The sequence below is a fragment of the Megalops cyprinoides genome, chromosome 5 (assembly GCF_013368585.1).
Source record: "Megalops cyprinoides isolate fMegCyp1 chromosome 5, fMegCyp1.pri, whole genome shotgun sequence".
In the NCBI taxonomy this organism is placed as follows: Eukaryota; Metazoa; Chordata; class Actinopteri; order Elopiformes; family Megalopidae; genus Megalops; species Megalops cyprinoides.
In genome coordinates this window covers 4,547,782-4,562,793 of record NC_050587.1, presented here as the reverse complement: position 1 = coordinate 4,562,793, position 15,012 = coordinate 4,547,782, and the positions used below count along the sequence as shown (strand labels likewise).

General features: G+C 40.1%; 1 protein-coding gene across 1 annotated transcript in view; it reads left to right on the top strand.

The window, feature by feature from the left end:
• The window catches only part of LOC118778535 (transmembrane protein 8B-like), an 86,559-nt gene extending 79,419 nt beyond the window's left edge, over positions 1–7,140 (top strand). The window contains exons 8-13 of the mRNA XM_036530106.1: positions 277–400; positions 1,418–1,560; positions 2,300–2,478; positions 3,252–3,398; positions 4,817–4,933; positions 6,786–7,140. Coding sequence (XP_036385999.1) covers positions 277–400; positions 1,418–1,560; positions 2,300–2,478; positions 3,252–3,398; positions 4,817–4,933; positions 6,786–7,121 — 1,046 coding nt within the window. The 3' untranslated portion in view covers positions 7,122–7,140. The remainder of the gene's footprint in view (positions 1–276; positions 401–1,417; positions 1,561–2,299; positions 2,479–3,251; positions 3,399–4,816; positions 4,934–6,785) is intronic.
• The last annotated feature ends 7,872 nt before the right edge of the window (positions 7,141–15,012 follow it).

The following is a 15,012-nucleotide window of genomic DNA, read 5'->3' as shown; positions in this document are numbered from 1 at the left end:
ATATGTGATATTTTGTGATAAAAGTTCTTCCTTGTGTTCAGAAGTCTGTTTCTGAGCCAGTGGGAATTGAGAAGAGGGGTCACTGAGGTCTTTATAATGTCAGCTGCCTGTTATTAAACCGACTCCTTGTGGTTTAATATAGCAGGGCCTTCTGTTAGCACCAAAAACTCTGTCAATTGACCATAATTGCTGTTATTGTGTTTACTGCTCTGTGGAGCTTTAGACATTATTTACAGAAACACTTTCTCTTCTCTCTTTTTCCAATCATGTCCCCAGAGCCCTTTGCAGGGTTTGTCCTCTCCGTCAATGCCACCTCCAACATTACCAAGCTGAGGATTCCGTACCCACAGACGGGCACCTGGTACCTCAGTCTGCGCTCAAGTTGTGCCACCGATCATGGGTGAGAAAGTGACTCTGTGCCCAATGCATCGTGCCCACGCTTGTACCAATCTGTCCAGTTTAGCGTCCCTTGGGGACCACTCTCTACAGTCACTTATGAGTTGGCATGCCCTTCCCTTACCTTCCACCCCTTCCAACTCCCTTCCCTCTTGGCAAAAAAATAAAACAGTATCAAAGTCTTTGTTGGGATTTACAGTGATTTATAATGGGATCTAAAGAACAGCATATTTATCTGTAATTCTCATTAAAATCTAACAGCTGTGGAGGCAGTGTTCTCGCGGCACTTGAAAAGCCTTCTGTTGTGCACAAATTATTCTCCATTCAAAACAGCTGCTGAACAATGAATAAATATTAGTTTCCCACTACAGTCCTTGTTTTTCCATCCTTATGCATTCTACTTTACATTTCTGTTGAAGGAATTTTACATTTAAAACATGAATAAGTAATGAAGCATTTAATGGGGAAAAAATATTCACAACTTGGAGCAGACACAAGTTTTTGTGCACTTTTTCAATAACCTTCAAGTCCTAAGTAAAACTGAAACTTCAGGCCAATATTGCATATTTCCATAACTGCACAGAAACATTTTTTGCTTACCCAAGTAATCTTCCTGCCCCGAGCAATAAAAGCCAAATTGCAAACCAGCATTGCAAATTATGAAGTCAAACTTTTTCCTTCTAGCATCATGATGGAATTTGTTCCTTAACTTTGAGAGAGTTCACATAACTTCTTATTTGCTTTACATCAGAGCATGTCCCTTTTATTTCAAGATGAATGGAAATATCGGGCTGGCAACTCAAAAGCCAAGCTGCAAGCTGCAGGATTCAATTCCACCCCTTAATGTGATAATGAACCCACTAGAACCCACTAGATACACTCTAAGGAATGTTATTTTAGGTGTCTGTCATAACTAAATTCCAATTAAAAAAAAAAAAGAAGCCTGTCGCTGGGCAGCCAGTCAAAGCACATTAACTCATGGTGTCGTCCTGTGTCCTTTTCACTGCTTGGTCATCTCCAGGTTTGAAGCGTGCGGCAACGGGACAGCGGAGGTTTACCTGCGCTCCTACCTCACCCCCTGCATCAATGACTGCGGGACATATGGACAATGCAAACTCCTCCGCACAAATAACTACCTGTATGCCGCATGCGAGTGCAAAGCAGGTAAAGTAGGGCGATCTGCTGGGCGGGATTGCACAGTGGACACAAGTCACAGTCTAAATGTAAAATTCAAAACTTCCTGGACTGACGGCCCTGAGAACTCTCCTCCTCTGTACAGTATTATGAAAAAGGCCTCACAGGTGATATTTCCTTCATCTTAACTGCTCATTGTTTTAGCGTAATGTGCCTCTAATCACAGCAATATTTCAATATCTCTGTAATTGTCTGTTCTGGAGAAAGAAATGTCAAGCACAGATAATTGCCAGCAAGTGGTAAATTATACATTTTAATCTGTGATTTTGTCTCTCGTGTAATAGACATCATCAATCAAACCATTGCCTAATTGGAGTAGTGATTGCTGTTATAATGCAATCAAAAATGCATTACTAATAAAATGAATAATGCAATTATGATCTCTCAATTAAACCCAAATTATATGGGGCTTAAGTATGACACTCTCCTCCCGTTGGATACATATAGTAGATTTTTAATGTTCATGTTGACTTTTTAATAATCAGGAACATGACAATGGGGCTTAGGAAAACTGTGGAAGAGTTCAATTAGTCTTTTGGGTGATTGGAAGAAGCACATGATCATAACTCCGTTTATACTTCTCAGTGCAGCTGGCTTTACTGAAGACAGTCTATACTTATTAAATGGTACAGGCTCATAGAGAAGGGGGATAGTGAGAGTTTGTCTCTCTCTCTCTCTCTCTCTCTCTCTTTCTCTCCTTATCTGCCAGGCTGGAATGGGTGGGGCTGTACCGATAACTCGGAGGCCTACTCCTACGGCTTCCAGCTGCTCTCCACCCTGCTGCTGTGCCTCAGCAACCTGATGTTCGTGCCCCCCGTGGCCATCGCCATCCGCAGCCAATACCTGCTGGAGGCCTCCGTCTACATCTTTACCATGTTCTTCTCCACCGTGAGCACCGCGCTCGGGCTTCAGAACGGGGCTGTCTGGGACATGCTGGCAGCGCAGCGCTGCAGTGAACAACTAATCCACACAGAGCAAAGGCGATAGTCATGGCAACTCCTGTAGCTGCTTGTGTTTAAGATTAGGATAATACACGTTTTGTGAATGTTTCAGAAATTTGAGCAGAAGTACTTTAGCTGCTTTAGTTACTGTGGCCCTCCTCTGAGCATCAGGCCTCTTTCCTGGGTAGTCCTGGATCAGAGTGAACATGTAAAGGCGGAATTTTAACAAGCCACTCTGCATATAAAAACATAACATCCCTGTGATGACAGTGCTCCCTTTCTCCATCTCCAGTTCAATACGGCATTAAAAACCCCTTTGTATTCTGCGCAGATTGAAAGAAGCATGGAGAATTGTAGTTATTCGTAGCTCTGCGATAGCGTGACTCTACTACAGTCGGTTTGCAATGGTGATAAGAATCATCCCGGAGTGTGAAATTAACTTGTTGAGAAAGAATAAGTATACAACTGAAAATATCAGCGGCAGAACTCAGTTGAACATTCAGTTGTTAAAATAATGTTACTGTAGGGTTGTGGAATAACCTGAAGTGACTTTAGATTCCCTTGAAGAGTTTATCATGCTTCTGGTTTGTCTGGAGTGAGTTTGCCATTGTTTAGCACTGGTGCATGTTCCGTACCATGAAGTGTGATACATACTGCAGGCAAAGCCGGGTTGTTTGTGCCAATGGTGTTGGTCAGCCCCTGGCGTTCTTCCCTCCTCAGTTCTACCACGCCTGTGACCAGCCAGGGATAGTGGTCTTCTGCATCATGGAGTACGACGTCCTGCAGTTCTGCGACTTCCTCGGCTCGCTCATGTCTGTGTGGGTCACTGTCATCTCTATGGCGAGACTCAAGTCTATCATCAAACAGGTGCACCTCAACAAAAAATCCTGTTATCAGTGACATTTTCGGGGCTAAATGACAAACTGGGACATAAATGAAGGTTGCTCCTCAGAACTGATGACTAATACTATACTAGAACTATACATTGTAAGTATAGTGATATTGGATGCACAAAAAGGAATAAATGAGAAAAAAATTACAGTTCTACACCATTAGGAAACATTCCATTCAGTTAAGTGCATCACTGCCATTTTCAATTACCCAGTATGTGCAGCCTATCACAGTTTACCACAGCATTTGATAAAATTCTTCTCAAGATTGGGATGGAGGAATGATAATTAAAATCTGAAATGAGTTAGTGTGTGTGTTTGACAAAAATCCAATTAGGGCTCCTCCTAAAGGAATTAGGCATATGTCTGAGGAACACAATCTGTCAGTCATATGAAGGTTCAACCACCATCCTATCAATGCTGGTGTGTCCCTCATTTAGCCTCCTAAATTATCTACCCAGAGTATTATCCCCTGCAGGAAGACATGGGAGCAGTTCCCAGTTCCATTCTGTTTGATATATTTATGTGCCTGTATGTAAATATCTATGTAATTTATGCATAGAAGCATGCACTTGGAAGAATAGTGCTCACAAACTGTGGGTAACACCTTTTTAGAGATTTATTTTTGTTATCAATTTGCACAATTTTATCTTGGTGTTGCAAATCTCCTAAATTAGAAGCAACACGGGTGACAAGAAATTAACGGCTTAAAAAAAAAAAGTTTCTGTCCTTGTTCTTGTTCCGTGTAGTGATGAGGTGTTAAAGTTATCTGCCTGTGTAACAGTATTAAAGCAGTGACAAGGTAAAATGACTTTATTAAGGTATTGGTGTTGATGTGCGGATATGAATAAAATGAATAGCGAGCAGAAGTGACCCTTGGGCCGGGAACATTGAGTGAGGGAAACCTTTTAGAATGTCAGTCACAGTATAGTTTCATTAAGGGGGCTTTCCTAAAACAGACTTTTGTGGGATTTTTTTGTGTTTCTTTCAAAGACTGCTCAAAGAATGCTCACATGCGTAACCATCAGCCACCTCTGAAAACTGCTGATGGCTTGCAGACTTCTCCCTGAAGCTGTTTAAATAAACACGCTGAAGTCCCCCGCGCCCTGGCAGCATCTCTTGGTGCCAATCAAGTTTAGTTTGGCTTCAGGGGTGGTGTCATTTTGACAAGCAGGTTCCCGCAGAGGCTTCAGGTCTCATTTATTGTTTCATCAGAGGTGTCATCCAGTAGGTACCTGGTGGCACAGGAGCACTCATTGGCACCAAGCGAGCGCGCACATCTGATGAAGCAGCCTGTGATTTGACTGGGCCCTCACAGCCCCCTGGAGAGCACGCGCATGCACACACAGTGTCAGAGCTAGCTTCAGCAGGCCTGTCTGTTCCCCCCCACCCCAGGTACTGTACCTGCTGGGGGCCATGTTGCTGTCGATGGCACTGCAGCTGGACAGGCACGGCCTCTGGAACCTGCTGGGACCGAGCCTCTTCGCCTTGGGGATCATGGCCATCGCTTGGGTAAGGAGGACCTCTGAGGCATCAAGAAGCTAATGTTAGCAAGCGTTTGCAGGAAAACATTAGAAGGGCAGGCGTTTAGAGGGGTGGCAGTCTGCAGCTTGCACTGTGCCTGGATAAGGCTGGATACTGAATATTGTTAATACAGCCTGAGTATCACTACATTTCATCATGGTTTAATGGAATGTTACTGATTATGTATTGCTTTTATTTTTTAATAGTTCAGCTCTAATTAGCTTGGCCCTTTTTCCTGTCACAGTTTTTTTCCTTAACCCACAATATAAAGAGGAATTTGCTTGTGAAATAAGCTTTTTCACATGTTTTAACACCACAGTGTGGACATCAGGTTTAAATATTTTTTGGAGCATCTTCTATAAGCTGCCAAATATAGTTAGTCACATTCAGCATGTAAAATCAGTTCTGTGTGGCCTGTGGACAGCATGAAATGACAGGCATGTTATTGCACACCATTCTTAGAGCAGAATTCTTTCTTTCACTGCCAATTTAGGACATATGGTAGCTCAAGGAGATAGCCCTTCCACATCATAATATTTTGTATATCTCCATTGTTGTGCACTTAACATTAATTAATTGCAACATCATATCCTTAAGGCAAAATTGGAGTTAGTCTTGTTAGTCTTCATGGATATTTCAGAGATGTGAAGATTTTTGATGTTGACATGCATTTGGTTCCAGCTAATTATTGTCCAGACCCTGACCAGGCAAAATCAATCTGCCATTAATGTGTTTTATGTTCTGGTGTGAGAGTATACATGAAATGAAGGCAGGGCTCAGCCATGTCTTCCCCTTCTCATTTAAGGATAATTAGACCAGCCACAAGCACCTCTGTCTGGTAGTTCAAAGCCCATTTATTTGCTTCGATGCCATTTAATACAGTAAAACCACTCATTAAGATGCACAATTTGGTTTCCTCCAGTGGGGTCTCTCGAATTTAACTTGAAAGCAAAAGGCAACAAAAACAGTGTATGCTGAAGATATAGAAAGACAAAAGACCAAGTGGATGCCGGAGATTCAGAGCTGTTCACCCATTAAGTGAGTAACGTGGCTCCTCAAGTTCTCATGAAGGCCAAACACTGGCAAACTTCACAGCTGTGAATGTGTCTTTCATCAAGCGAAGGCATGCAGAGAGGCCCGTGTACTTTTCTCTGTGGGTTTCTCTCCTGAATTTCTGTTTGTATGTGGGTGTATGTGGGGTTTAATGGTTAAGGGTATGTGTGGAAAACAAAGAATGAAAGCCTCAAGGGTATAACAACCAATTCAGTGTCAGGAAGGATGTTATTGGCATGGAAACAGGACCTTTACTTTTCACACCTTACTGTGATTTTTTAGTTTGACTTACCAGCATTCAGATGAATGAAATGAAATTATTGGGCCAATTGCAATGAACTTACTGTAGGATTACTTACTGCTAAAGAGGATTTGCATGGCTGAGGACAGGGATATTTAACCAAAATGACCTCGTACGGATCTCTTGAAAAGGAAAACTAAAAAATTGTTTAATTTTTCAACTTAATGCATTTAGAAGTATTTTCCTGAAATGACAATGTCACGACCCAAATTGACACATTTTCTCTACGTCTTCAAGTAAAATGTTTTAAGAATAAAATTAAACTCATTTTTTAATCATAGTATTACATCACACACTGACTTTCTTGAGTCTGATAAACATAAAAATGTGAGAACCAGCCTTGTATTTGCAGTGTGCATTGTGATCATATTGTGTTCACAATTGGGTCAGAGATACATGCAGCTGGACAATATGAGCCGTTATGGTTTCAGCCCTCCAGCAGGACTCTGACAGTGTTTCTGTCTGCCCCCCTCCCCCCGCTCTCAGACCGTGCGCACCATCCGGCGGCGCCGCTGCTACCCGCCCACCTGGAAGCGCTGGGTCTTCTACCTCTTCCCGGGCACTATGATCGCCACCTCGGCCGTGGCCCTCTATGCCTTCGTGGAGACGGAGGAAAACTACTTCTACATCCACAGCATCTGGCACATGCTGATCGCCGGCAGTGTGGGCTTTCTGCTGCCGCCACGCGCCAAGCCCGACGCCAAGGTCACGCCCATGCAGCGGCGGCGGGGCTGCGGCTACCAGCTGTGCGTCAACGAGCACGAGGAGATGGGCCTGGTGGACCCGGCCATTGTCACAATCAACAGCATCTGCACCAGCTGATGCCCACCTACCCAACCCCCCCCCCCATCGGGACACGCCCCTTTCTCGCCTTCTTTTACTGCGGAAAAAAGCCAGAGAACTTGAAAACAAAACGTTAATGAAAAAAAGAAAAAAACTTATTTTGTTATCACCATTCTAATTTATATGATGATTATTATTTGTATTTGTATGCTGATTTTTGTGTGTACAGGGAAACACTGATGTTTGGACATACTGTAATTTTTTAATTTTGGCTGAAACGCTGCTGCTAACTCATGGTGACTGTATAATTGTTATGTACTTATTGTTTGCCAAAAAAGATTAAATGTTGAGTGTCATTTGGGCTATGAAAAAGTGGTGGAAATAAATAACTGCTTTATACAAATGTATCTTTTGCACACAAAAATGTGATTATTGTGCGTTTTTATAAATATATGTAATTGAGTAAATAAGCATCAAAATGTAAAAAAGCAAGAAATAGTTTTATCCTGTGGTGTATTTAGCAGTCTGTTGAAATGCATTTCATTGCTTATTCGAATGTGCTGTACAAGTCTATTTGTTAAATATGGGAAAGAATGGCCTAAACCAAGGAAAGAAAGTACTGTTTTTTTTCGTTTTCTGCTATCTTCACTGGGGGTGAACCAGTAATGGAGCTGTGGCAGTGAGTAAACCACATAAATGTCATTTATATTCATATTTCCCAGTAATAGTGACTCGTCTCTTTGGCACACGAACACATTACCCTGTGTCTCAGTTGGTCTGAATGTGATTTTTCCTAAAATGACACTGGCACTGCAGAAGACTATGACAAGAAGACAGAAAGCCCTCCATAACCAGTAAGAGAAATGGAACCTGTTGAATAATTGAACAGGCCCAAAAACTGTTAGGTAAGCATTTGATTAAAATTCATTCAAAGAGGGATGGCAGAGTATCTGTATATAGACATTTACAGGAACGAGGCTTACTGGAATATTCAGAAAAGCTGAGGGACTGTAGCAGTGAAGCTGGTATGACATTCTGAAGATGCTCACTGTTCCTGACCACTGGAGTGGAGCCAGACAGTGTGAAATATCTTTGGCTATTACTGCAATGCGAGGTGAAGTACAATGTACAAATGACAAATGGCCCCTGTTTATGTTTCATATTTCAGGTTTCCCTGCATAGGAATCAATCAATTCCCCCCAATATGTGTAATTACAGCTTAATCCAATTCTAAACAAAACCATTTGGTAATCCAAATATTTTAATCCAAAACATTTGCTAATCCAATATAATCCATATTTTTACACAACACATACTGTATTTTAAGTACAACATTCCTCTGTCAAATGAGCATATGGGCCTAAATCAAAGTGAAGAACACACTTTGCATGGTGGGTTATTGTAATCAGTTAACTACAGAAATGTTAAATTGGTATCATATGCATACATTAAGTTTCCTGAAGCTGTAGCTGTAGCTGATCAGTTCATATGAATTTAGCATGGTCTCCTGTTTAAGACCAGGAAAAACAATTTCTAATAAAAAACAGATGGAATCAAAATGACAAACAGAATATACTCTACTTCAGTGTAGGCACAGGCTTTTTGTTCAATATTTCATAATTTCATTTAAAACTTCAGACCATTTCAACTGATCAATTTTATAAATGCCCTTACAGATGTGTTCTGATTGTTGTGCAATATGTCTCTCTTTTCTTTCCCACTTGCCTTTTATCACCTATCTCTCATTTTCCAGCCACATTAGTCGACTAATAGAAAAGACATGATCAAACATTGTAAAAATCTATTACAAAATCACAATAAGCCCTTGTCTGGAAAAAGTGAACTGGGTACGAATATTCCAGGATTTGTTTTCATTGTTGTGAAGGTTTTTGCATCAGATGAAAGATAAAACAAAGCTCGGTTTTAAGTGTAGAGACAGAGTTGTTGTGCATATTACACATTATTATATTATTATAGGTGCACAGTGCATTATAGGTGTGCAATGCATTATAGGTGCACAGCGCATTATACAATGCATTATAGGTGTACAGTGCATTATAGGTGCTCATTGCATTGTTAGGTCACCTAAAATAACAGTGGATTCACTAAATGAGAAAATGTAATCAATGTGCAGACCTATCCTACATTTCCCACTGTGTTATTTTCATTTTTTCTTTTTTCCTTTTTATTTTTATTTTAGTAATTAAACTTACTGCACGTTACTGACTAATTGTGCACACCTCATAGCAGAAAATGCCATATAAAACATAAATATAAAATAATTTCTAGAGATGACTGAGGTGGAAGAAACTTCTGATACCTCGAATGGAAAAGTGAGACTTTTGGTCTAGTCACTGAGTTTGTGGAACAGATGTTCTCACAGGTGAAACTGACTACTGGGAACTGTCGTCTAACAGTGCTGCATTCTGCATCTTAATAAATTGAGCAAGATAGTTGAACAATTACCAGATGATAACACCAAAGGCTTAATCTGGTAATAATTTTGTGACTATTTAGATGTGTTTACACTTGCTTGCCTCTAAGCTTCTGCAGGTGGGTATATAATCAGTGTATCTGATGCCTGTATGTAAGGCTGTGGTTATTAGCTATTATCTGGGAATATTTATTAACTAACTACACAGGAATTGCTGCCACGCAAAAATAAAGCTACAGTAAATGTACATTTCCTATCTAGTAAATGTAGTAACTTTAACTAAATTCCTGTATAGTTAACTGGAAGGTTTATTGTAGACACATTACAGTTTCAGATATTCTGTTATACACAAGTAATTACAGACATAATTATGCATAGCAAATGCTCTTTATGGGGGCTTACACTGTAGAGATTTTTAGCGAACATTATCCAATGGCTTGGCTGGTCATTTAGTAGCAGTGGTCATAAAATAATATGTATGTAGTGATTTTTTACACCCACATGATTTAAAAAAAATGTGAAGCACATCCCTTTAAGTACCTTCAGCACCAAAGTACAATATCCAGCATGGGAACAGAAACTTCAGCATGTACTGATTAACAGTCACCAGTGTGCTGCATTGCCATGGTAAGCTATTGCTTTAATAGAAGGATCTAGTAAAACAACAAAATCAAACTAATTAATTTTGTTGAATTCAATCTTGCAATGGGCTTCGTTCCCTCATATAAATGATGGGCAGCAGACTTATTTGCCGGCCAGAAAACGAAAGCACCAGTCTAAAATCCAAGCAACACTAATCAATGAAAGCAAACAATGGGCCATCCACCAACTCTATTTCCCCTGTGAGTCCATGGTCAATCCACGAAATCATGCTCTCCATCCGAGGAGATCACACCTTCAGGTGCAGTGACTGTGCTTTCCAATTTGTACTCTCAGGAAATGCCGGGGAAAGGTCTGTCTCACAAAGGGCACCTTCGGGTTACCTGTCACACAGTATCGTACCGGTACATACACCTAGCATCTGCTATGCTGGCCCGATCCAATTACCAGCAGAGCGGTGGTGATATACAAATAGTTTATTTCCAGCAGAGGCGAGAGTCTGTCGGGTCTGAATTCCCGGACCCCTTACTGTCAGCGCTAATGGTGAAGTGCAGCACTTCTCAGCGAGGTGGCAGCTTAGGCGACCATTTCTGTGCATGTGTTGGGCTGGATGAGCTATCAGGGATCAGTGAGTTCGGAGACTGCTAGGACGAGGCACCTGTCGCCGGTGCTAGAAATCACGAAAGTTCATTTGGACCCTGAGCCACCTTGCCCCTGGCCCACCCCCTCACTGGTTTTGTGTACTCATCAGTCAGGGAATGAACCAAAATACAGGGCCTTGTCTCATGACTTTTAATCTACAGCATTGCTTTCTAATGCGGATTTCTGGAACCAGGACCTCCTATGATTATGCAGGCTTTGTTGAGTATGTAGTCTTCCTTTCCATTAGTGAACATCTCCAACAGACATCTCTAATATATTCCTCAATGCCCTCGCTCAGGTCCACCACAGAAAACCCTGTCTGAGTCATATATGCAATATTATATTGAGTAAGAGAATTGAGCTAATGAATTAATATATACATGAAAATCTGCATCATTTAACTCTCAATAGTGCTTGGATGCAAATTTGAATTTCTAGATGCCGTATTCTAATTCTCTCCACACATTCTTTTTAAAATGGTCTCTCCTGCTTCATTATATTGCAAGATTTATTTATCCCCATCATGTCTCCATACTAAAGCATGAAAAGTCTTAGAACATGACAATGGATTTTGATGTGGAACTCTATATAGAATTTAATACATCATATTCTGAAAGTCAGTACTGTGATATTAATTATCATCAAGAAATATAATTCCAGCACAATGCCTGTGAGAGTAAACACACAATAGCAATTTTCCCTTGTGGCCATAAACAATACAAAAGCATTTCATTGTGTTATCCATCAGTTATATACTGTATGTGCTGAAATGAACTTACTGTTTTTTTTATGTGAAGTTCACGTTAACAGGAAAAGAATAAACATTTCAATACAGCCCTCGCAGGATTAATGATTTAATATACCCTTTACTTATTATTTGGAACATCCCTTGACTTGTTTAATCCGTGTCCTGGAGAGAACAGAATGAAAAAACATTTTTGAAGTTGTGTACAAGTGACCACTCACACATATCTGATTATGAGCAGGGAAATAAACAGGAGTTTCTTTCTAGACTTTCTGGGGGAAATATGCCAGAGCTAAATGTAGAGGTTTAACTACAGTATATGATTGCCTACACTCTGAGAATACACATGGTGGCCTTACATAAGAGAGGGTGTGGCCAAGAGCTATAAAAAAGGACTTGCTGTTGCTGTGTGCATGGTTTTCTAGCTGGTTGGCAAACAATCTAACAACAAAGGGAACCTATCTATCTATCTATCTATCTATCTATTTATCTAAGCACTCTACATTCAAATTCATTCAATATACAGTAGAATGCATTTGGAATGTTAGACTGCACAAGACCCAGCATCATTAGATTTTTCCTGTTATATTAATAATATGGTTTTATGAATGAACATGCTAAAGTAACATAAAAGTGTTTGCATTTAATATGTACATGGGGTGCATTTGCTGTCTGACTGGATGGGAGCCATGCATACTGTCTGCTGTGACCTGTGTTTAGAAAAGCAGACGTGATAAATTAACTGACATTGGTGCATTTTAATAATCCGCTCGGCTGCACCCTCAGGCAGTAAATGTTCATAACATGCCACAGATCCTGTTAATTAGGGCCTTATGAATTCAATCATTTAGCTCTCTCCTCCACTGTGTGCTTGAAATGATTACAAGGTGCTTTTTTCACCCCTTGAAAGTTTTTTCCATGTTCATGCTGAGCACTTTGCTTGGTCTGTTGTCTGCTTTTTTTCCCTCGTGGTCTGGGTGGCAAGCTAGGTTCTGCACTTTGGAGAAGGGTCTCAGAGAATAGGACAGTGGGGGCACTTCAGGGGCAGAGGTAGTCCGAGTGTAGAAAAACCCAAAACAGCTTGTTATTCCCAGAGTTCACACCAATTCTGCAGACAGAGGGTGGTGTAGGGTGGAAAGGTCAAGCAAGGGTCCAGCTCTTGAAGAGAAAGGTTCGTATTAAAAATGAAGTAAGATTTATTAGAATTATAGTGTATTGCAGGATCGGGGTATGTGGTCGTGTTGTGTCGAGTGAAGTTTCCCCTGGACACCTCCCTAGCCTACAGGTGAAGGGAGATGTCAGCCTTCTGGATGACTCCTATCCTAAGATCCTGCTGAGATGACTGCAGGTCCAACCTTCTGTGCATTACTCTAACTTACCAGATGAATCTATAAATTTCAATCAAACTTCTCTGCAGCCCTTCCTCGACAGGAGATGAAAACATTCTCGGCTTTTATTACATCAATGTATGCACCATCACATCCATCAGCACAAGAGAAGAAATCTTAAGACAGCTCAATCAGGTCACATCGATCACCAATTCCCATCATCCTTGAGGCCTCCCCAATCAGGCCCATGAGGTCATCCTGCCACTGTCATTGTGTTTTTATTTGAGGCATGTGTTGGGCCTCTTCTGTCCTAATTCTTTTTTTGCAATCACATGACAATTATCCTCTTAGAGTAACTCTTTCACTTTCAGATCTTTGGACACAACCGAAACCGTCTCCTTAAAGGCACTTCTCTGAAAAACAGAAATCAAAAATGTCGTTTTTGCTTCTCGCTTTGCTTCGCTCTGTGTTGATGCCATCAAGAGCGATTCACAGTCCGCCTGACAACGGTGGAGTGAAACAATTACAGAAACAATGTTAATAAAACAAAAATGGGGAACACTAGAATCTATACTGTATTAGCACAAAATTGCAGTTGAACTATAAATATAAAAACAATTCTCTCAACATTTGAATTAAGAACATAAGAACATAAGAACATATGATGACGAGAACAGGCCATTCGGCCCAACTAAGCTCGCCATTTCTTAATTTAAAGAGTATCCAAAACTGCATCAAGTCTTGACTTGAACACAGCAAGGGTCTCTCCCTCAACTACATGACCTGGCAACCTATTCCATGTATTGATAACTCTTTGTGTAAAATAATATTTCCTTACATCAGTGCAGAACTTACTCTTAACTAGTTTCCATTTATGTCCTCTTGTTTTACAGACTGAACTCACCCTAAAGAATCTATTATAGTTAACCTTATTGATTCCTTTTATAAATTTAAATACCTCAATTAAGTCACCCCTAAGCCTCCTCTCGCTTAATCTAATTAGGTTAAGTAACTTGAATCTTTCCTCATAGCATTTATATTTCATGCCAGGAACTAATTTAGTTGCCCTTCTTTGAACCTTTTCTAAAGCTTCAGTATCTTTTTTATATTGCGGTGCCCAGAACTGCACACAGTATTCCAGGTGCGGTCTGACTAAGGCATTGTATAATTTCAATATAACCTCTTTAGATTTATACTCAATAGTTTTGGCTATATATCCCAGCATCCTGTTGGCCTTTTTTACTGCTACAGCACACTGCCTAGATCCTGTTAAGCTTGGGTCCACCATTACTCCCAAGTCCTTTTCAAATTGAGCACATTCTAGTTTTTTTCCACCCATGAAGTAGTCTTGTTTAAGGTTCTTGTTTCCTACATGCAAGATTTTACATTTATCTAAATTGAAAGTCATCTGCCAGGTATCTGCCCACTTTTGGATGCTGTTTAGGTCTTCCTGTATTACCTTAGTTGATTCTATACTGTTGGCTAGACCCCCTAGTTTTGTGTCATCTGCAAATTTTACTATTTTACTTCTAACCTCTGCATCAAGATCATTTATGTATATAAGAAACAGCAAAGGAATTATATTTTTAAATTGTTTTAAGAAAACAAGAAACACATATTAACATTGTTATGATGTTTTGTCAATGTATGAAACAGAGTTCTGATACTTTGAGTTGGAGAGTGGGAATTTCAAAATCAGATTAATACATGAATTACATTACAAGTGGCTAGAATATAAATGACTGTTTTTTTTAAATATCAGGAATTTAATTTTGTCAATTAGTCCTCAGCAGTGCTATGAAAAAGTACAATATAAAACAAATATTTCCGTTCCATTGTTCCTTTTGGTCAGTTTGTTGTTCCTGTTGTGACAACGTTCAGTGACATACTCTACAAAAATAAATAAATAAATAACATTGGTTTAGTATCATTGTGCATTGATGAACATGAATTTTGTAACTGATCTATTCCACATCACTAAGACCTAAGTTATAAAAGGTAGTACATTTACCATCTCTGTCAAGCAGTAAGCCAAACAATGCCTCAAAATGCCTCAGAAGCCAACTTGTTACATCCAAATCATGTTTGGATATTGTTAGGAAAGTTCAGACCCTTTAAGTAGAAATACATACACACACAAACACATACACACATAGTGTATATATATATACAGTGGGGTCC